General features: G+C 42.2%; 1 protein-coding gene across 2 annotated transcripts in view; it reads right to left on the reverse strand.

Annotated features, from left to right (window-relative positions):
* Nucleotides 1–23819, reverse strand: part of KIF1B (kinesin family member 1B) — a 125823-nt gene that overhangs the window by 49195 nt on the left and 52809 nt on the right. For both annotated transcript variants that reach the window (XM_029946162.1, XM_029946163.1), the window contains 7 exons: nucleotides 18745–18824; nucleotides 18325–18400; nucleotides 15190–15269; nucleotides 14587–14693; nucleotides 13723–13806; nucleotides 13334–13514; nucleotides 13131–13203 (listed from right to left, as the gene is read on the reverse strand). In XM_029946162.1, coding sequence (XP_029802022.1) covers nucleotides 13131–13203; nucleotides 13334–13514; nucleotides 13723–13806; nucleotides 14587–14693; nucleotides 15190–15269; nucleotides 18325–18400; nucleotides 18745–18824 — 681 coding nt within the window. The remainder of the gene's footprint in view (nucleotides 1–13130; nucleotides 13204–13333; nucleotides 13515–13722; nucleotides 13807–14586; nucleotides 14694–15189; nucleotides 15270–18324; nucleotides 18401–18744; nucleotides 18825–23819) is intronic.

Consider the following 23819-nt stretch of genomic DNA (forward strand, 5'->3'; position numbering starts at 1 on the left):
CCTATTTTTTGTAAATAAAGTTTTATCGGAACATAGCCACACCCACTCCTTTGCATATTGCTGCTATTCAGCTACAACAGAGGAGATAAGTGGTAGCGACAGAGACCATAGGGCCCACAAAGCCCTAAAATATTCACTGTCTGGTCCTTTACATATTAAGTTCGCCAACCCGTTCTAGAGCAGTGGTTCTCAGAGGTGGGTGCTGATCCAGCATCATCGGCATCAGCACCACCTGGGAACTTACCAGAAACGCAAATTACCATGTCCTACCCCGGACCTCCTGAATCGGAACCTCTGGTGGTAGCCCAGGAACCTGTGCTCTTCCAAGCCCCCAGGAAGTTCTGGCGCACACTGTCATTTCAGAATGACTCTTCTGGGCAAAGCGTACAGATGGAAGGGAGAGCCGACAAGACCGATAAGGAGCTTATTCCAGGTGAGTTTACGTGCCCACGTTAAGAACCAAAAAGCACAAAGGACTACAGGTCATCATTATTACGACCGTGAGTGGCGGGCCTGGGGTGGGGAGGAGGGTCTGGGGCAGGGAAGGCACACGTGAGCACAGATCTGGAGGAGGAGTTAAACATGTTGAGGAAGGAGTCTAGTCTTGAGGAGGTGCCAAAGCCCAGGTGGGAACAAACCTGGCAGGTTCAGGGTACAAAAAGGCCAAAGTGCTTGTGGTGTGAGACTGCTCCGAGAGAAGTCAGAGAGGCAGGCGAGCGGCCAGAACATGGGAGTTTGTAGGCTCAGATGGCAAGTTCAGATGTTAAAGCACAAGGGGAAGCCACCAGGGGCTACTGATACCATCGGATTTTTGTTTTTACAACATGATGCCGGCTGCTGTGTGGACAGTGGCTCAGGGAGTCCAGGACAGAAGCAAAGAGACAAGTCAGGAGGCTGCTGCGGCACTCCCCGGAAGACCTGACGGCGCCACACCGGAGCATCTCTGAGGAGGGAGCATTTAAGGTGAAATTGGTGTCACCATTCCGGGGTTTCTGGTTAGGTCTGTTTTTGACACTACAGACTTGGCTCCTTTTGCTAATATGACCTTCCTCTTTTAAGGGCAGATTATAATTAGCAAGCAATGGCCGGAAGGGAGATATCCCCGCCCCAGTTCTTGTCAACACCTGAACGGGCTACCACCTGCGGCCCCACGAGGACACAGCCCCAGACCTCTCCCTCCAGGGGTCCCACAACACCTATTCTTAGAGCTGAGTGGCTCCTACTTTCTCCCAGTCCCTCAGTATCTTCTTGGTCTCACTTACTTTCCAACCACAATCCAAGTGAGAGCATTCATGACCTTTCAGGTTGTATACACAGCGTTTATCCCACCTACAAACTATTCTGGGAAAGACTCTGATAATTACTGGAGGTAGAATCAACAAACGGGTCAGTTATCTATCAAGAGTCTTTGCCTCTCTCCTCTGTCCCTGCCTGTGTTTGGAAAGCATCGTTTCTCATTTAATCCATGCGGCAACCTCCAAACTAGAGCACTGGGCTCTAACTTGCCACCCTTCAACCCAAACTTTAATCATTTCTAAAAGGTGAATCTAATCTCCCTATACAAAATCATTTGGTAGCTTCTCATCACACTCAAGATAAAATCCCAGCCCCTGAAGATGCCGTGAACTGGCCCTTCCCCCTCCCCACTCTACTACCTGTACCCCTCCTTCCCCCCCACCTCCGACCCTGACACCCAGCTGCTGTCCTGAGCACCTCAAGTGACTCGCAGCTCCCCTGGACCGGACAGTCTTCCTTGCTCACCTGCCAGTCTTCACTTGGAGAAATTCCCAGGTGTACCTGGGAATCTGCTCTCCGCTCAGGGCCTCCTCCTCCAAACACCTTCCCCCGCTCTCCCCTGCGCACACAACTATCACTGCACACGTCACACTGCACTGGAATCGTGTGGGTCGCCCTAAAAAGGGTCAGGTCTTGGCCACTTTTCCACCGGTTCGTCCACTAGCAGAGAAATACAAAGTACTTTAAAGAGCAGAGTATGAGGCCTGGAGCAGACCAATCCAAGTGTAACATTTTTCTCAAGTCCCAAATTTCATATTAAAAACTCATGGGGGGGGGGGAAGGCTCATGTAGATTTGGTATTCTACTCCATAATACATGATTGTGTTGTTCTTCGCTATAAAAAAACAGCGTCCTGTCCAATGATCATTAGGACTGATGGCCCACTCCAGAAAACTCTTCTGCCTTGGCCTGTGTCACCTCTAGCACGCCACTAATACTCTGGGTGGGGAAGAGCAGCGATTAAGAGAAAAAAGAAAAGCTAAACAGAGTTACTGAAAGCTTCTTAGAAATTTAGTTTCTACCCATGTGAAAGGAACAATTTCATTTTAAAAACTTTCATATTATATGATAAAAGGAATAAAAACACAGTTACAGTTAAACTCAACTTACACTACACAAGTTTTTATTTAAATAAAATATGGCATAGAAAGGGGTTAAAGATCCCATTTAAGACAATTTCAATAAACAGAAAAGAGCGACAGAGGCAAAAGCTTTAAATGAATCAAGTTCGTGCCAAAATACATTTTAAAAAGATGTGATCTGCAACCATCTTCAGATGAAATAGGAATAAATAAGTCAAGACTACACTTAATTAGCACCACCCTGATTCACTTTTCTTTCTTCCCACATCAGAGAGAAATCACACTCTTAAAAGACGGTTTCAGCTTTTATTGAATGAGGACTTTATTTTTTTTAACATTACAAACTAACTCTCCCTTTCTGAAAAGGTAGGTCTTACGCTCACAGACAATCTTCAAGCATCTTGTTTCAGAAGTTCGGGGAGAAATCCATAGTTCATTAACAAGAAGATTCACAACTTCTCTTTACAGTAATGATGGCAGGAAACCAACACATTTAACAACCTAGAGTGGTTCAAACTAAGTATCCGAAAGCAGATTTTGAAACCTTGGAAAGATGACAGGAAATGGACAAGTACGAAAACTGCTCGGAACGCGGACTCTGGCTCTCGCGGCACCGGCCAGGTGTCGGCCTTGCACTGCGCTAAGAAGGCGTCCTCAACCGGGCCGCGGCCGCTTCCCTCCTCCCAGTCCTGTGTACGAATCGCTAAGGCAAGCCTACGGAGGCCCAGTCAGGCCCAGCGGTGCAGCAGCTGACCAGAGGAAATCTACGTAACTTCCTGCAGTCTGAGGGCCTTTAATGCAGACATCAGTGTGGCAAACTCTGTGTTGTGTTGTGTGTATTTTCAGCGTCAACCCGCACCTAAAGCATGAGAGGTCACTTCAAGTCACTTCAGTGGAAAAAACAATCCCCATTCATTGCGCCTCCCATGAATGGAGAAACAATTTGAAGTGCTAGAAAGAATTAAGAGGCAAAAATGAAGGAAAAGCCCTTTGGTTTCGACTTATTAGATGAACAGAACGTCTTTACCTTTCCCAAGAATACCACTGTGGTGTGTAAAATTGTACTAATTAATCAGCACTCCTGTACATTCCCATAATTTTCAGATCATTATATAATTTCAGTAGCACACCCCCCCTCCATTTGTCTATGACAATAGCTATGACTACTTCAGTAATATAATAACAGTTTAATGATGACCATTTCTTTTCGGTCATGTACTATTTAAGGTTAGGGAGAGATACTATCAAATTTAAAAACAAACAAACCAGAACGGGCTATGTCAACTGCTTACAGAAGCATGACACTAATAGCTTATTCAGTTAAAAAGTCAATGAAATAGTTTTATTCACCCCAAGTTATTTTCTAAGACAAGCATCTGCTCTGAAATGCAGGGGACATACGCGACAATCAATCAAACCTCGGTTCATTTCTTTCTGGTCATCTGAAATTAAGGGCTCCTTTAAATATCTAAACATTTTAGCCATACGAGGGCATCTAGATCAGCAGATGAAGTACAAACACAAACCTAATTCTTTGGAATATCGGCATGGGTACAGTGCTTACCACAACCCACATTTGCAAATGAAAATGCTGTATTACTTCTCATTCTATAGTGTCACCTGATCACCAGTAGAAACTCACTCCCGTTACTTAGAAAGGGAGGCAACTGCTCATAACAAGATTAAAAGGTCACCATAAAAATGAAAAAATATATAGGCCTATCTTACCTTATTTCAAGTTAGGGAAGTGAGCCCCTACTTTTGCTACAGGTATCCCCCGCATTTCGAAAGTCTGTGTTATGCCCCTTGCTTTTATGAAAGACCTCTGTGAGTACCTGTTTTTGCTACCTGAAAGAAATCCAAAGGGCATTTTCGCTTTTACGAAAACTCGCGTTCCGTGTGTTTTGCAGCCAGCCATTAGAGGTAGCGCACACATCCCAAGCAGCTGGCGTACTGCCGGGCTCCTTCCCGGGGAAACACACCCAGAAGCTGGGAGTCAAGCTGCCGGATCTCTGAACCACGTCTGTGAGCATCTGCGCTTTATCTTGATTTATTCCCTGCATCCATGTGTCATAAGTATCAGAAAAGCCTAAGAGAGGTTATTTTTTTGAGCCTGGGAACTCTCAAAATTTTTCCCGTATAAATTAATGATAATGGCTTCTTCATTTTACACCATTTCACCTTAGGAGAAGTTTGACAGAAAACACTACTTTCAGATAGCGGGGGAAACCTGTAGTAGAAAATGAAAGTTTTGCACGAAAGAAATATTTAATGTATCTAATAATAATAAAGAAGAGCAAGCAGGGCTTACACAAGGCGCGCTGAAGTGACCGATCTGAAGGAGCCTCCTGAGTTCATTCAAACCACGGGGTACAGGGCACTGTTATCTCAATGGGGTCCCCCCATTACACACATCACTCACCCTAATCTGTCTAATATGCCATCAAACCTCAGCTGAAGACTAGAACTGTTCTAGCTACGAAAGCAAAAATGTCCCCAAAGTTCATCAGAGGCAACTTTCTGTGCATTAAGAAAGCATTTTCTTTGAAGCAAAAAAATAAAATAAAATAAAACAAAATAAAATAAATGCCTTGGTTAAAAATAATGTGCTCTAATACGGCATAGTGCCCACACGCAAAGGAAAAGAAAACCACATAGTCACAATCTCGAAGGCTTCCGTGAATGCTAATCACTATGTTGGCAGCAATTCCACACCATCTGGAAGACGTGTTGGGCAGGTGACCCCGCGACTTAGGACTCATCAGCACGAAGTCAGGCAGTATCACAGACATCTCTGGCTCTTTGCACTGCCTTTAAAAAAGTTGCCAAGAAGCTCAAGAATGAGGAAGGATGCAGAAAACTATTCTTTTCTTCCCATTAAAATCCATCTTTTTTAGTGGATTCCCCAGTGAGGCAAACTGAGACCACAACACAGTAAAATGAGGTATTGATACAATAAATGTTCCTCGGGACTTCTTTCTCTTTCCTTGCTTGAGCATCTGTGAGCATTACTACTGTTAAGCAAAGAATAGTTTATTATACATCATCTCCTTTATTCTCAATCCAACCAAAGTTAACTCATGATATCATCATCTACTGAAAATAAGTGGCACAGAGCCACGTGCTGTGTGGCCTTCTCCCCTCGACCCACTTCTTCCCTCTCTCCACCAAATACCCTCCCTGTGAACTTACAGAGACTGCTCAGAGCATACAAGTATTTCGTTGGCCTGATTTTGGTGAATAGTTCAGAGTGTGAGTGTGTGTGTGTATTAAGAAATGATGTGTTAAACTTCAAAAAGCAAACTACAAACAAATCCAGAAATGGTGCCAATTTAAAAATTTCAGTATCATGACAAATTTCATACACATGCTGATACATTAAAAAAAACAAAACAAAAACCAAAGCAAAACAAACTTACTGAAGCAGTTCTGTGTTAAATGTGGTAGTGGAAGAAGAAGAAGGGGAAGTTCTGCAGAAGGATGCAAAGCTGTGTACTATAAAATATGTCCGAAGACATTTAGATTTGGTTTATGAAAATTCCAATTATATTTGAGGACAGACACGGATGAGAAATCCAAAGCTGTGTCCACACAGTCACATGTTAAACGAACATCTAACATTTATGGGGAAATAATAGACATTTAATTCTGTATATCAAGTTCCCCTTTTGCCAGTCTGCATTAACCAAGAGAGGCAGGTCTTTCTGGATACCAAATCAGTTTACAGGCATTATAAAAACATACCAAACTTACACCAAAACCAGACCGGTCTGGGTAAGTAAGTGTATTATCGAGGCACCAAGAAAGGAGGAAAGTCTCAGAAAAATAAGGGAGGTCTCAGTGTTTTGTCCAAAATTCCAGAAACTGCCCATTTATGGCATACAAACAAAAAGGAGGTGCTGAAACGTTTACCAGTGTTTTATGTTTTAGCAATATTAAAATCAGTTAAGATGTGTAGGAACACAACACTAAAATCATAATGTAAATAGTAGGAACTGAAGGCCAAGGTCAGAACCAACTCAAATCGTGAGCTAACATTGCCTGTTTCCTCCACCAAGATTTCAAGTTTGTCCAGTAATTCATACTGTGGTTTCTCGACCAGCTTTGAGATTGGGTGCCGAAAACTGGCGCCTCATCCTCGGAGGTGTCACCAACTGGTTACAGTGGCTGGGTTTGTCAGTCTGCTTCTGAACGGAACTGGCTGCACTGCCCTCTAACTGACCTCCAGTGTTATAATTACAGTAAGACTGGTGGTGCTGATGAATATGCCGCTTCGCCTGGAAAGTCTGCAGATCGCCAGTGGGGTGACCACTGTGGGAATTCAATGATTCTGAGGAGGCAGATGCCTGGCAGCGGGTACTTTTCGGTTGACCGTTATTGAGAGAATTGCTTCTCCAGCGTAACTGAGGTGGCTGTTGTTGAGCATTAATATGCTGCTTGCTGACTTGGATGTGATCTTGACTTCGCGTGCCCTGAGGGCCCCATGGTAACTGGGGATCCTTAGGAGCTGCTCTGCTCCCCTTTTCTTGGCTCTCCTCTTTATTTCCTCTCCTTCCGTCTTCCTCTTTTGGGATTCTAAGCTCTATTACCTCATCTTCTGTTATGATGATATGGGTCCCTGGGCTCCAAGAGTTTCTGTGTTTAGGGTTGCTCTTAAAGGGGAAGCGGGGCTTCCGGTTCTCAGGAGGGATGAACCTATGAGGCACGTTCTGCCGACGAAGCTGTTTGGCGATCTCTTGCTGCTGCAGATTCTTAAAGCGGATCTGCTCCTGCCTCATCCAGCGCAGACGTCCGCGTCTAAAAGCTGGATCCCCATTCATCAGCTGGGAGACGCGCTCTTCTTTCTCGAGTTCTCCACCGTCCCCTCTGCTTCCGTCATTCTCAGACTTGCTACTGACACCAGTGCCAACAGGTTCTTTTGCTCTGTGGTTTCCTTGGCTTTTCTGTTCCTGAGATCCGATTAGTGGCAAGACTTTCTCCATTTTAAGCATTTTGTTTCTTAAGACTTTTATTTCCTCATCTTTCATGTTGTTTTGCTTTTTTACTTCTTGCAAAATATCTTCCAGTTTGTCAATGTGAACTCTGAGGTCATCTACATCAGTTCCACCTTTCCCGCTGGCCATCATGTCTTCTATCTTCTCATCCCCTACACCAACAGTGTCCCAGACGTCCCTGGCCACTGCCCTCCACGAGTCCCGCTCATTGGGATCCTTCTTCCCATACATGGCACAAAGCTCCTTCATCTTCACGATGGCCAACGCTTCAATCTCCTGCCGACTGTGCCTAAAATCGTTGAGTGCAACCTCATAGCATATCTCTTTTACAGCCTGAATCTTAAGATCTGAGATGGTGACCCACTTGGAATCTTTACTCAGGCGCCTTCTTTGGGGGATCTGATACATTTTAATTGGCTCTCGCTTCTTCCCACTGCTAGGGAGGCCACATTTTTTAACAATGGTTTGCAACTTGCTGGGAGGTAGCTTTTCTCTCAGAGAAGTAATCAGTTTCCAGCTCTCTTCGCAGGACCTCTTGTCAGAATCGTCCCCGCTATCAGAATCCGCGTCCTTTGGGAAAACAAAATCAAAAAATGGCCCCAAAATAACCAAAATTAAAATGTAAAAAAGGAAAATCAAATTGAAGAAAAATCAAGCAAAAAACCCTTAACCAAATTTAAAACCAAAATCAAAAATAAATAAATAAAACTAAAAAAAAAAACCAAAACACAAAAACATAAAAAACCTCCTAAATGATGTGTACGTTTACTAAAATATATGTATATAAAGATTATCAATATAAAGATTTGCTGTTTAGTAACACTAATGCAAATTCCCACTTTCAGGCTTAAGTGATGAAATCTGCAATCCAATTGCTTAGGAGAACTGACAGAGTGACCTTTCCCTTGAAGGTCATGTGAAGTTTTATCTAACAAAATGCCGTGAAATGACATCTCCACCGTCTTGAGAAAATGAAGTAAAACCTATGCCCCAGACATGCTAACGCCCATGCAGCCACTTCCCCACATTTGCCTTGGTTATTGCTGTTGCTTCTTCCAGAAACTCTTTCCCCCATGAGTGAGCACAGATGCCATACGAGATGTGACGAGCAGGCGGATTAACAAAGGTTAGTAAGGCTGTAGGACGCCACGTTTGGTTTAGCTTTACTAGAAAGAGCAGCCCTAGAAAAAAGTTAGAAGATGAGAAGGTAGAAAAAGAAGCAGTCAAACAGGGATGATGTTAAAAATGAATCCCTACTAGCAGACCATGTAAGGTTCTTATCAACCAAACTGTTTTTCTAGAAGACAAGAGGGTTTGATAGGAGTCCTTTCCACACGTACACACTAGATTCGCTATTTTCTGGTCATGCCAAACTGATGCACTACATGTGCGCAATTAATGCTTGTTACCCAGAGAACAGGAAGCAGAAGAAAAGGATCCTTACGGTGGGTTTGCTTTTCTGTTTTCACACACTTAAACCAACGAACACTTAACTTCCAATTTTTTAAGAAATAAATTTCCAGAACATAAATTAAGCTAGGCAAATATACTTTTGATTAAACATCATTTAAAATTCCCCACGTAATATTTTAATAAATACAACCTACAGATGTTTTCTCCTTAGGAAAACCCATGGTATTTCTAGCCATTTGAGGAATATCACTTTAAATGACAACTCTTCCTATCAACACAGGAAACAGAAAGATTATATTCTGCTCATGTAAAAATGGATCCACTTTAAAATGCGGTGTCTAACTCTGTCTCCCATACTTTGTTAGCATTTTACCTCTTCAAAAACTTTAGCTGGGTAGTCAGGTTACTGTTTGGACTTGGGCCTAAACCAACTAACTAGTCTTCTGGATACTAACCAATTGTTCTTAACATGAGCACATCTTGATAACATGGATCTAAATGAAAGCAATATTGGATTTAGAATTCCCAATGATGGAAAGGATTATGGAAGAAATTCTATTCAGGAAATAGAAGAGTAGTTCAGGATGGTCTAGTTAAAAAAAAAAAAATCTCAGCATTCTCTTTTACTTGGCTATGATTACCACAGTTATCTCCAGCAAAATAGTACCTTGCTTTCTAGACCAAAGATTTCTATGTAGTTACTTTATATGTACAGTTATTTCTTAAAAAAACTTTTAACAATAACGATAATAATTTGGCCCCTGAATTTAGAGGTGTTGATATATTATTTCTGTTGGTCAATAAATGGGCACTAAACCCATTTAAAAGCCCTACTGATTTGAAAATTTAACAAAAAAAAGCAGAGGGGCGTCTGGGTGGCTCAGTCAGTAAAGCATCGGACTTTTGGTTCAGGTCATGATCTGGCGGTTTGTGAGTTCAAGCCCCATGTCGGGCTCCATGCTGACAGCTCAGAAACTGGAGCCTGCTTCAGATTCTGTGTCTCCCTCTCTCTTGGCCCCTCCACCCTTGTGCTTCTCTGTCTCTCAAAAATGAATAAACACTGAAAAAATTAAAAAAGAAAATTTTTTTAGTTTAAGCCTCAGAATGGCTAATGTTAAATGATAAAAGAGGACATTAATAAACATTAGAACAAAAAGTATATCTGACTCCTAAAAAGGTTTTCTCATCAATACGTATAAACTATGTTTTACAGAATATCAACTCTGATTGTTCCCACATGACTGACAACTCTCTCTTCACCCCCACCCTGGTTTCTTTTCTTTTCCTTTTAAGGTTACTTAAGGATAAAATTAGTACTATCTATGAAACAACAAATATCTAATCACTGCTTTCCTATCATGGCTTGAGAGACAATGATTAGGTCTGTTAACTCTAATAAAAATAAAATATATGTATATTATAAAAAATAATAAAACATAAGTAAATTTATAAGAAAGTCTACATAAATTCAGAAGAACTCAAATTAAACTAAGTGGCCATAATTTTCCTTCTTAAAGTTCTGTCGTATTGACTTTGTAGAGTATGTTCTTAAAGCCCCCCCCCATCACATACTGACCATGGTACTAAATATTCTGTATGGGACGTTTATGTACCAAGATACAAACCCTATCTCACGTCAAAAAAGATTTAAAGATATTTAGATTAACTTATTATAGGGTTGGAAAAACTACTCAGGTCTGGCCAATTCATGTCACTAAAGGCTTTTGTCTTCATTAAATCCCAAGTGCAAAGGCCTCCCTAGGAGACTCTGCCAGAAGCCTATGCAAACAGGAGAGAGAAGATACCTAAACTACATGTGTAAAAAAGCAAGCACAAAAAGGACCAGGTATGTAATAGAGCACTAACAATAAGAGGATGTTCAGCAATGTGACAATGTGACGCATTTGGGGAACTATCATAACACAGTACTCATGAGCCTAATTTCAGTTTTTAATGCTGTCATTATGCAAAATGATATTATAATATTGAATACAATTTTACTGAGTAAGAATTCCTCTGTATCCTCTCAATGTTTATTCATAGGGTGCATTCAAAATATATCTGTTGGTTGACCAATATGGGGTCATAAAAATACATTTCCCATTCAGTAGTGTTACTGCTGGATACTCTTTAGGCTAAGGCATTAGAAAGCAGTTCCTCCTGAGGACAAGAAGTGTGTCTGTTCCACAGACAGCTGGACTTGCGGGAGGAAAGCAGCCTCCCTGCTTTGAGTAGCTGCTCCTGAGACCCTAACCTACCCTGAGATACACAGAACAGACGACAACCAGGACCTGACTACTTGCAGACTACGTATGTCCCCCGGAAACAAAATAGGTCTTAGAGACATTCACTTTCTCTTTGCTTAACGGTCAGCATCTTTACCTCAGAGCAAAGCAGGACTATCCGCTCTTGGTTATGGAGAATGCCAGCCATCATCTGTCTCACCTGCTTCCCCAAATGCTTGTCTCCAGCCCAGCAGTGCTGGCATCACCAGGAGCTTGCTAGACATGAAGAACCTCAGGTCCCACCCCAGACCTCCTGAATCAGCATCTGCATTTCAACAAGACTCCCAGCTGGGGGACAGGCACTGCTCTTTCTAGACCGAAAAGAAGACCAAAGTAATTCTGAAGACCCAAGGTGAAGCCTCAGACCCATGACTTACAGGTGTTTAAGAATGTATAAGACAGCCTTTTTTAGCCTTGGTTTACTCAACTATCAACTGGAGGTAATATTACTCATTTTATCTATGCACATGCCTACCAGGGAGGGCTATTCTGGAAATTAAAAAAAAAAAATTGATGGATGTTAAAACTCTCTGTAAATTATAAAGCACTATAGAAATATACAAGGCACTACTGTTAATAACACACACAGCTTAACGATACCTGTCCTCATGTGATCTGTCACAGACCATCAGAGGCATGTTATTAAATCATACATTATGAAGACGAAAGGCTTCTCATGTGTCACAAACCCTTCAAACCCCTGATCACACCATAGCCAAATTCCTTCTGTTTTCATTGAAAACTACAAGTCGACTAGGCTTCGTAAAGGGGCTCGAACACTGCTATTATCTTGCCCTAACCGTGTGATTTAGTCCTACGACCCATTCTTTCTCGGATTTCACTACAGTTTCCAAGAAAGCAAACTAACCAACGTAACCCACTGCCAGGCCTAAGAAATGAGTTGCCCTGGGAAAGGCTGCTTCTGCTCAAGCCGTTGGCTTTTCTGGCCCAGCTAGCAACAACAGCCTCTCTTCTCCAGAGCAGAGCATGACCCGTAAGGCTGCAGTTTACACACAGTATTTTACATGCCGTGTATTACGCTAAGGGAAGAAACCAGTATCTCAGCATTCTCCCTAATGTCATCTTATCTTAAAAGAAGTCCATGAATCTTAAAAAAAATCTTATACTGTATCCATAGTACCCAAAAGTTTATTACATCTTTTCCTTACATATCAAATGAATGCCAAGAAGCTTTTCATGACCAGGGCTTTGTTAACCAAAGCTGGATGACCTTAAAAATAAAAATCTAACTAATGGATCAACTTAGTTATTCATGCGATTCAGTTTCTATCAAACTTGGAGAATCGATTTACATCATAAAATGCTACAGCCATGAGCATCATAAGCTGCAACCTTAAACCAACTTTTCAGCTGCTCACCCAAACCCTTTCTCAGCCCGGAGGAGCCAGGCTCCCTTCTACCATCTGAGCTGGTTGTATAGGCCCTGCCTCCATTACCATCCCACACGCCACGGAGACCCTTACTGAGAATTCAGACTCCATGCAGGGGAACAGAAAAGGATTAACACATGCAACTGTGCAGCAACACTTTTAGACACAGTTTAACTAAAAAAAGGAAAAGAAAAAGAAAAAAAAAAGTCTGCCCAGCATAAGAACAATCCCCAAGTCAGCCCAAGAGCAGAGAATTAGTACTATCAGGTGATCAGAAACAAAACCAAGGCAAACACCCACCAAATTCAATACTCAATATAATTATTATTAAGAGAACCACCATTGATGCATACTCAAAAACCACTATCAGGAGGCAAAGGCTACCAGAAAAGCTCCCACTAGTTCCTCAAAAAGCACTTGTTTTAATAGAACTAAAGATTTGATTTTAAGACATAAAAGGCACAAAATCGTACCTTTATGGACACTTTTTCAGGCTAAGTCTACCAGGAGATATAAGTTCATTCTCCATTAAGGAAATGAGAGAACAGCACATGGTGTCAGTGAGAGCTGGGCAAGCCATTTGGGCGAGTGCTCATCTGTGGACTGGGACGGACAAGAGCAAGCCGCCCTTCTCCTTCTCCTAACAGAGGGCTCAGGACAGCCTCCTACCAGTCTCTGCTGCTCCAGAAGAAGATCTGCTTCCTCTTTCTCCTTTCTGTACAGGACCTCCATCTCCTGCAGCCTGTAGCGTAAAGAAAAACAAGAGAGGAAAAAAACAAACTGTGAAACCACTGGGTTGTTTCATGAGTGCTATATACTGTAGGTTTAAAAGAAGCGATGGTCACGTGGGCCACGTCACATTTGTGCATTACCTTTTTTCCATCTCCTGCTTCATATCAATCCCTTGCTTTTCCAGAAGCTCTCTCTGGGCAAATGTCCAGTCCACAGGCTCGGAGGGCGTCTCCGCAGAAGGAGTCTTCTCCCGCTCTGCCCGGGCTTGCTCCGGGTGGTTGAAACGAAACACATGGTTTTTACCCATGATGATACGGTTTCCTAGCACAAAACAGAAATAGAGTCAAGAAGCCATTTCCTAAATGGGTACACACCTAGGTTAGTGACCTCACTCTCCCTCCCTTTCCCTAATGCAAAAAGAAAGCTTTTGAAGTTTTACAAGAACAGAAATCCTAATGCTGACTATTACTTCTTCAAACAAAAAGCCACGTGTTGTTTACTGAAGACTTCAAACCTTCCCCAGTCTTACCTGAGCGCAGCTGAACAGGCTGGGCCACCCTCTTGCCATTTACATAGGTTTCTGAGCGTTCACAGGGCTCCAGGGTCACAATAACTAGGAAGAACACAAACGAGTATGAGCACCATAAACCACTGGACTAGGACAAGGGAAAGCAGAGGACTGTGAGGATTCAGGGGAACTAGAGTAGATTCCTGCAACCCACCACGTGGCTGAGAATCTACACAGTAGTTCACGTTAGGGGGTCCAAACCAGGGGTTAGGGCTAAGAGAAACATTTAAATGAGTTTGACAAACCTCAGAAGAAAGACAGGCAATGTCTGTCTTGGTGATATCTGATAGTTCAGTCCATAAAACTGGGCATCATCAGAAATCTTAAGATATAAGTACTGTCCAGAAACTGAAGATCAAAAGCTTATAGTTTGATTAAAGGAATCAATCACATAGCACAAAAATACCATTAGATTATTGTTTTGTTAAAAACCTGGGCAAAAATCAAGACTGACTTTTTCTTCCCTTTTAGACAAAATAAGTTCTACTGGGTTAAAATCAGAGGCCCTTCAAATCTCCCACTACCCAGGATATTTGTTCCTTTCTTACTTGTCTATTAATTAATTAACATTCAAGACCAAGCCTAATTGCCTCTGTCCTGCTCAGTTCTTGGCAGTCCCATAAGGGCTCCTTTTGTCCAGCCTATTTTCATGTAAAATAGCTATGTCCGTCCTGGCATTTGTAAGCAGACCAGGTTTCTCCATTTTCCAAATATTAGATTATACGAGAAAATATGACTCAAAGAGACAGGGAATACCACGCCGTGGGGATTTCTATTAATACAGAAGGAAAAGGTTGTTGGAAAAGCGAAGCCAGGAACTCTCACCATCCCCATTGTTGTTTCTCTCGCTCCGGAAGATACAATGCTCTTCTTTAATGTGAGCCCCACTCAGCACGATATCCTGGCGCCGCTCAGCATCTGCTTGGCCAACCCTGAACACAAGGGAAAGTGTTTCCCAGGGAAATTCAGACACAGAAAGCACTGAAAACAATGAACCTCTTTCTCCCAAAGAATATTCCTTGGTATGTATGAAAAACGTATCGCTTCTTTTTATCGCAGTCTTTCAACTGCAAATTTTGTTTTCACATATGATCAACCTCCCTACATGATAAGAAACATCAGTTATAAGGATACATCAATGTAACTCACTCAGCATTATAAAAAGACACATGTGAACGAATCTCCCTAATGAATTCATACAAGAAGTTAGAAAAAAATTTTTACTTAGGTTTTTTTAGGAAAAACTACATGTTAACTGGTTCAGCTGACTAAAGTACTTATATAATTTGGGAAGACAAGATAGTCTGTAACTATTTCAGACAGGAAAAAGCAAATCATTACAACAAATTAAAAAAAAAACACAACTTCCTTATAGTTAATCATTGACGAGAACAGAAAACATTAAGTAACCAAAAGAAACAAATATACCTTGTAATGCCATCTTTGATGTAATAAAGCAGGCACTCGGACATGAGTGGGTCTTCATTGAGGTTAACGAGATGTGGGGTCTGAAAGAGGGTACAGATGATCAGTTTGCAGTAAGCACCACTGCCCGGGCTGTGACTCAAACAGTGACCCACAGGAAGCTCATGGCTTGCTGGATTATCGAGGATGGTCCCTAGGTGAGGGATCTTTTTTATTCCTCGTTGCAATTCCATTATAAACACAAAACACTCTCTTCAGGCCTTCTCAAATTACACCAATGCATTCTATTTAAAAACATGAGTTCTGGAATAAAGAACAAGATCCAATTCTTGATAAGGTCAAAGCATGAAGAATACAAAAGAAAAATAAGGACAGGTTGATTCTCTGGATGGCTTAATCACAATTTTTTTAAGTTTCTGGACAAAAATCTTGAAGGGGAACAAAAAAGGCCACTTTGACATACTGATTATTTTGAGCTAAAAGCCACCAGACAGAGAGGCTTTCTCTGAACCACCCCCCCTGCAGCCCGACTCCCACCCCCACCTGAAAGACAGGTCCTCCTAAAGGGACCTCAGCTGTCATGTCCCTTCTGGATGTCCATCAATCGGGGAGGATGGACTCCTGTCCCAGGAGAGGAGACCAGAAGTCAACACCAGACAGACTTTGTCACAAATGATCACACTTCCCATCTGTTCTCCCAAGGACCCCTTCATCTTTCCTGAAAATTATTCATTCCCTCCTGAGAGGCCTACGTCCCGGCTCCCCTCTCCCTACTAACATGGTATTTCAGTCTGAACTCCAAGCCCTCTTGGGGCGTCTCCCACTTTCCCCTGGGTAACTCCCATACATACATGAGGCAGACAGGTTAATAAACGGGTTTTTGTTTTTCTCTTATTAATCTTTAATTACAGGGCTCTCAGCTAAGAACTCAGAAGGGTAGAGGGAAAACTATTTTCCCTTTCTACAATCTCAAGAAATACTTAATTTTTCATTTACTTTATAAACACATCCCCACATCCCCTGTCATTTCCCCCTATAATTTTTATCACTTCTTCCATGGTCCCAGTTACTGTCTTTAGTTCATTAGTCTTTATCTTCAAGAAAAAAATTAAAATTATTAGCATTCAACAATATACATGTCTTGTAAAAATCCTCTTCATCTAACTCTAATATTTCTAAAATCTTTGAAAAACCAACCTTCTTTGGTGAAAATACCCCACTGGAATCCAAAAATAAGTCACATGGTCTTGGGGTCAAAATCTACTCAAGACAGTGCCAGCAAACGTGGAAAAATGAAAGGGAAGTCAGACGAGAGAGTTAAGCACAAGGAATGAGAAGGATGATTAAAACAAAATTAGAAAAAGCTCAACATTAGCATCTGCCCCTGGAGTTGAAGAGCCCAGCCGGTGTGAGAAGGTCAAAGTCCCCCGCGGGTCCTGTTCTTTAGAGCCCGTCATGACACTGGCCTCAGAACAAGGGAATCTGAGAAACAGGTTTTGTTTCCCCTTCCCTTTAAAGTATTCTCCCCTCTCCCAATTTTACTGAGGAATGACTGACAAAATTGTATATATTTTGGTTGTACATGTTTCTTTAAAGGTGTCCAATGTATCAATTTAATACACATATACATTTGCCATAATTACCACAATCAAGTTAACACATCCGAAACTGGTTCTAAAACTGAATTTGGATGTGGCCAGTGGTGTATCCCTTCCTTACCTGGGGAAGTCTAGAAAACTGAAACAAAATGCATAAAATTAAAGAAAAGGCTTTGGAACCAGAGATCTCAGTTGGAATTCTGGTCTGTTTACAACACTTATTCAAGTTACTTATAACTTGTGTTAAATGCCATATTTTTACAAGTTGTTACCAAATTCTTCCATGTAGTTCTTAACACTGAAAAACACTGTAAACTCTTTAAATATACACAAAGGCGCAAATTCTATCAAATGCAGAACTGCTAATACCTCTACAATCCTAAGTATCACATCCTAAGTCAAGCATGTCCTTCCGAAGCAAACACTGTTAAACGTGAAAAGCACGGATCTTGGGCCAAAACAGACAGACAAAATACTGTTATGACTGTTCCAGTTCTACAATACGTATTGAAGATGTCTTTAAGGCAATCTTCCTTCTTGAAAATAATGCAATGGAATTTCCAAAAAAGTTATGTGACCTTGACAGAAAAACCAAACCAAAAGAACCCCAGCAAAAACCAGGAATATTTTATATCACATAAAAACAAAAATGGAAAACTCCCCACTTGCTCTAATGCCAACCTCTTAGATCACCAATCAGACCCTTGCAGAACATGTTTAAATCTCTAATAGCCAATTTGGGGTCCTTTGAAATGAAGGACCACTTATTACTGGCATGAATATATTTACTTTATAAATCAATTTGTGTTTTGTTACTGTCAAATGAGAAGCACACAAAAATAATCATTTGATAACAGTTTCACAATATCTAACAATAACTAGGAAACAACTCAGTAAAAGAACAAAACAACAACAAAAACTCCGAAACAAAACCTACCTCACTACTCTAACTAGCTACAAGGTAACTACTACCTACAACTATGATAACGTAAGTAGGACGGTAACTACGGGAGTTTTACTAAGAAGGGAGCACAGGAGGCTACAGGTGAGGACGGGAACTGCTTTACTCAGTACAGTGGTTGTCTGTAACACGAACTAAAGAAACAAACTTGGGTCGTATCCTTCTAAACAAACCTGAGTGGCTGAAACTGCTTCCACAGAGTTATAAATGAGGGCTGCTGGCATCTGTGGGAAAATCTACATAGAAAGAGTAGCCAAACTGAAGCAAAGTATGCTAGGTGAGAGGCTGGGAACTGAAGAGAGAGCATCAATGCACATGAGTAAACATACTGAATCATGACTGAAAGTTAGATTTACAGTCTTGGGTTTTGTTTTGTAAACAGCAAACATGACAGGCATTTTAGAAGTAGGCTGCCCTTGTACTGTAAGATGAAATCAGAAATATCTGAAATTAAGCCAAATCCGGAAACAAAATGAAGGGAGGAGAGGCCAGCCCTGAAAGGCTGGAAGTGCCTCAGTGACCAAGACAAACAGGAAGTTTATCTTCTGTTCGGTGGAGTTTCACAACACTGTGTCCTACCTTCTTAGGTGAGAAAACTCCCAGGGTTCCTCCGTCTTCTCGAATGGCAACTCCCATCTCAGCCAACAAGGCCTCTCTAGAAAAACAACAAGCACATCAGAATACCAACACCAAATGTCAATTAAATCAGTCTCATATGAACTAGAAAATAAAGCATGCAAAGCAAAAACTACTGTCCATGTTAGTAATACAAATGGGAAAAATCTATCCCGTCATTGATGAGAAATTATTTTTTAAGAAAAACAGCACATTCAAAATAAATTCTGTTCCCATGTAAGGTAAAGTTATATTCACCCAAATAAGGGGGGGGCGCCCTTCCCTTTTACTTCCAGTTCACCCTCTCCTTCTGTGAAAGGAATCCCAGCTCCCCCTGAGAACGTGCAGGTGGGGCACATTAGTGCAGGTTAGTGACATCCTGACCTCTCCATTCTGATGGCCTCTGTTTTACGCAGCTTCTCTTCCCAGGTTTCATTCAGCTCAGCGATGATCTTCTCCGATTCCTAAGGAAGGAAGTCCACTGTTAAGGCAAAGAGCCTTATGGGTAACAGGCTAGGTCTGGGAAGGACAGCAAGATGCCCTTTGTGGGTACGAGGCAGAATCTAACACAGTGAAATTTTTTTCCCCTTAATATTTTGCACAATAAAAATCATGGAGACTAGATCTAACATTAAAGCAGTCCTAGATATATAAATTCTAAGTCCTAACAAAAATGCCCTAATAGTGACTGAGTTGGGCGTGTATGCGTGTGTTTACAGAAGGAAGAGTAATAGTCACATCCAAACAAGACAGCCACTTCTACTAAAGAATAAAGCCACCAAAGGTATATTTATTGCTTTTGTTTCATCACTGTAATTTCACCATAACACTGATGGGGCTCAGAACACATTTGCCTAAAATATGGCATCCTGGCACACTGACTATTTTAACCTGAAGTAATTGGAGAAACGGTATCTGCAGGAAGGACTCTGGTCTCCTGGAGCAAGTTGTAAGACCCTCCCTGCACCTGGAGAAAAGGTGCATCCTCACCTCCAAAGGAGGAGGAGCACCAGGAGGAGTGTGAACAAACAGGCGTTAACAAGTCCCCCCACGCACCCCGGCCCTGCACAGCCTCCCATGCCTCTTCCCTCGTCATCAAACCTAGCCCCAAATGCTCAGACTTAACACCTCTTTGGGTCTTTATTTTCTTAAAAAGGCTCCCGTGTCACAGAAAACCTACTAAACCAATGTGTGTGCTCTTTTCTTTTTAATCTTTCGTCGCAGAAGCCCCAGCCAAGAACCCGAAGGGGAAGTGAGTGATATTCCTACTCCCTGTGACACCACAGTGTCCCGAACACAGCCTGTAATACCCGCTACACACAGGCTTCGTGTTAATCTCATCTGCAGGCGTGCAGCCACTGAAGTGAGTTTCCTAGTCTCCCTCTGAGTGTTTATCAATGCCAGAAATATAAAAATGAAAACATGTTTCCTGATCTCAAGGAATTTACCGGATACTAGGGAGAGAGAAATAGCCGATGATTCGCTCACTCTGTAGTTATACATCACCTCGTTACATGCCAAGCCCTGGTTCAGGCAACTAGAGATGGTGCAGGAAACAAAATCTCTGTCTTCATGAGACTTACATTCTGGTAAAGAGCCTGAAGTAATGGATTTTAATCAATAATTCAAATACATGCATGTCAGAGAGTGGTACGTCGTTGAGAAAAAGCAAGAAACGGAAAAGGGTAAATGAGGGAGAAGGCTGGGGTGGGGTTGTCAGGACAGGGCTCGCTGCCAAGGTTCTATGTGAGCACAGATGAGGAGCAGGGGCCACCACACAAACACGTGAGGAAGAGGGAAGAAATGGCTGGCATTTCCCAGGAACAATAGTGTGGCCAGAGCAGCGTGCTTGCGGACCGCGCACGGGTGGGGCAGGAGACAAGCCCAGAACAGGAGGCCAAGTGCTCAAAGTGAAGCATTCACAGGTGGCTGGAGAGGTGGGTGAGCGTGAACAGGCTGCTCACACTGATGAATGAAGGACAAGGAGGCAATCAACTCGGTGAAAACGGGAGGGAAGAGGAGGAAACCGGAAAGGGGGATGAGCACATACAGAAAGCAGGAGAATCTAGTCACGGAGACGAAATTAGAAAGTCAAATGAGGAGGACAAGGAGCCTAACGATGATATGACAGCTCTGATGACGGCAGTGGCCGTGACTAGGGATGAGAACCCTGCACAGTTTACAAAACATTTCACTGTCTGATTCACGTAACAGGCTATTGTAAGAAGCCCCTGGGATCTGAAAACAATTCTCTACACAGTAAGAAACAGTGAACATGTAATACAATCAACCCTAAACGCGTCTGTGATTTGGTTTTCCGGAATGAGTTATGAGAGCACATACAAAAAGCCATGAGTGACAACTGCAGGCAGCAGGGGGACAAGAGCAAAGGAGAAACCGGAAAGCGTAACGATGACAGTGAGGGACAGCAGCAACTAGCGACAGGGGACAAAGAGCAAAACTGCTGAAGTCAGAAACTGTCTGGGTAGCGGAACAGTCCACACAAAGGAGGCCACTGAAAAGGTACCGTTCAGGGGGAGTCCGTCACAACGTGGGGGCTGCTAGGGCAAGTCTGCCGAGGGAGCAGGGAGGGTGGAACGAGAGAGACAAACCACCCACGTTGGCCGTCATGAGCCCTGCCAGCAGACTGTACAGTCCTCCTAGGACTGACTGCACATGCAGTGCACCTGCCACTCCCAAGTTAAAGGAGGAACCCAAGTGCCACACGAGAGGGCCAGCAACCAAAACACCCATACAACGTTGGCAAGGAGTGAGACGGCCAGGAAAGGAAGCATACCAGGAACCAAGTGGCCACTAAGTACCACAGAAGTTCTTCAAACGACAACTCTAACAGAGTAGCATTAAATGCTTTTGCATATAGTGTGAAAGGGCAAATACAAGACAAGCGGGCACCATATCCTATATAATAGTAAGGCTGATTAAGGATGGCTGGGGAGAAACCTTTACGGTCCCTAAACGGACACTCTGAACACAAAGGACGAGCACAACACACTGCCCAAACTGGAGCAACGAGATTAGTGCTTATTATGCAGACTGTGGCCCACAAACTACTCATGTTGGATATAGAATAAACTGACGCAGGAGATACTTAAATTATCTTTTCTCTGCATTAGTTGTTTTTAATGAGCAGATTGTCACTGATAAGAGGTTTATCTGGCTATATGAAAGCTATTCCATTTGGGGGCCAATGTAAACTCATCCCATTTAGCAAAAATCACTGTCTTAAGGACCCTCTCTTGTCTTTTGCTGCCAATGCTAATGTTAACTCTAATTTTAGGGGTGCCTGGGTGGCTCAGTCAGTTAAGCCTCCGACTTCGGCTCAGGTCAGATCTCACGTTCGTGGGTTCGAGCCCCGCATCAGGCTCTGTGCTCACAGCTAGCTGAGAGCCTGGAGCCTGCTTCAGATTCTGTGTCTCCTTCTCTCTCTGCCCCTCCTCCTCTCATGCTCTGTCTCTCTCTGTATCAAAAATAAATTTAAAAAACATTAAAAAAATAAATTAAAAAAAAAAGTGAACTCTAATTTTACTTTCTACCTGGAAGGTAAATCAGGACATAATCTCTTTGTAAAAAAGAGACCTACTGAGTTAGCTGAGTATGAAACTACATTTATTTTTCATTACAGCTTCAAGTTGCAATTTTTATGTTGTCTCGGAAGCTATTTTTTTAAACTCTGAAGAATGGTCAGAGAAAATGATATTGAGCAAAACTCAGTGCTAGAAAAAGCATTTATTCCAGAACCATTGTAGAGAGAAAGAAGTGGGGGGCCAGAGAAGCTACAGACAAACCTGAGGCCACACTACTTCTTGAGCCACTAAAGCCTAGAGCTGGGTTTCCTGACTCTTGATGTTCTTCCTTCAATTAATGCAGAATGAACGGGCTTTAAAGAAAATATCTGACGAAGCAGCTCACCATCAATTAAGAAAGAGTGAAGGATATTCTCTCTTGAAGCTTGAGCAGCGAACTGAGCTGCCAACAGAAAACAGCTGTGGTCTCTGAGTTGTCAACCTGATCTGCAGGCAGGCCTGGCACACTGGTGCCCAGAACTCTAGAAGCCCAGCTCAAGATTATGCTGAAACTGGAATTCACGCTTCAGAAATGAGGAGTGGAGACAAATCTTTAAGGGTCCTTCCTTCGTGCAGGGAGTACCCAAACACAAAAAAATTCCAAAGAGCAATGACATCAGTAACCTTTTTTTTTAAGTTCCAAGGAACATTGGGCTCAGACACCACTGAACTTTGGCCTCACACATCCTGTAGGTCTAGCTATCTGTATTGTGCTGGTTAATAACTGTGTTCACACAGCTAAACACAATTTAATTTCTTTGTCATGATTCAGTTAAGGTGGCAGAAAAATCCACAGAACAAGTCAGAAGTATTTCCACACAAAAATAAATTACAGTTAAATTGTGATATTTAAAAGGTTAAACGCTTACTACATGGAACATTCCTTGAAGCCATCAGATAGCCAAGGTTTTACTGTACTGAACACAGTATGCTCCAAAAGCGCGGGGCCCTCGGGCCGCCGAGCACAGCATCTGCCGCTGAATGCTTCTGTAATGGATATTTGTGGATATTTATAACCCAAGCCTCAGCGATGGCACTCCTAGTACTGACTGTGATGCCAGGGTAATAAACACTGGAGCCACCGCATAGTAGCTATAGTTACATATTTAAAACCTTACTGAATAAGATTCCAAATCAAGGACACATACACTCCAGCTCAGTTTTAGCTAAGATTAAAAACAGAAAGCAATTATATTTCACTCTCTTTTGCCAGAGAGGTTTGTGGAGGGGTCAAGATCTTCAGAATGACAGGGAAACATGGGCATCTTCCATACAAAGAAGGTATTCAAAAACACAAAGCAGTAACAACACATTGTACAAAAGTCTCCTACCAACTGATCATACTTTTAAAGTAAAAAATAAAGTGAAACAAAGAGTAATAAAATGTTAGGAATGTGAATTAACCTACTCTCTTCTATTACCGTTTTCCATTACAGTATTCTTCTTCTGCAGTATCATGTCTTAAGAACACAGTTCCTAAACATTCAACAATGAAAAGGCCCAAAAATGAGAACTTCTAGAGCATTTCTGTTGTACAACCACCGCCTTGCACTGTGCACACAGATGTTATCTGCCTGAAGCATTCAAATGCAGGTCTGCTGGGGCGGAATTCTCACCATTCACAAAACAGGAGCAGAGAGCTAAGGTGCTGAGGCCCTGGATGACAGCCGTGCTGCATTAAACACTCAAGATCCAATGCAAACCCATCCAGAAGCAATTTTCTAAAGCTAGGGGAAATGGAAGATTGTATTTATTTTGGCTTAAAGGAAATGAAAACAAAAATTTCTTGTCTGATGAAAGTAAGTACAGTTTTGTTTTGGTTTTGGTGGGAAGTAGAAAGATTGGGGGGAGGGCTCCCTGAATAATGGCTGTGTT

Source organism: Suricata suricatta, chromosome 8, assembly GCF_006229205.1.
Source record: "Suricata suricatta isolate VVHF042 chromosome 8, meerkat_22Aug2017_6uvM2_HiC, whole genome shotgun sequence".
Lineage (NCBI taxonomy): Eukaryota > Metazoa > Chordata > Mammalia > Carnivora > Herpestidae > Suricata > Suricata suricatta.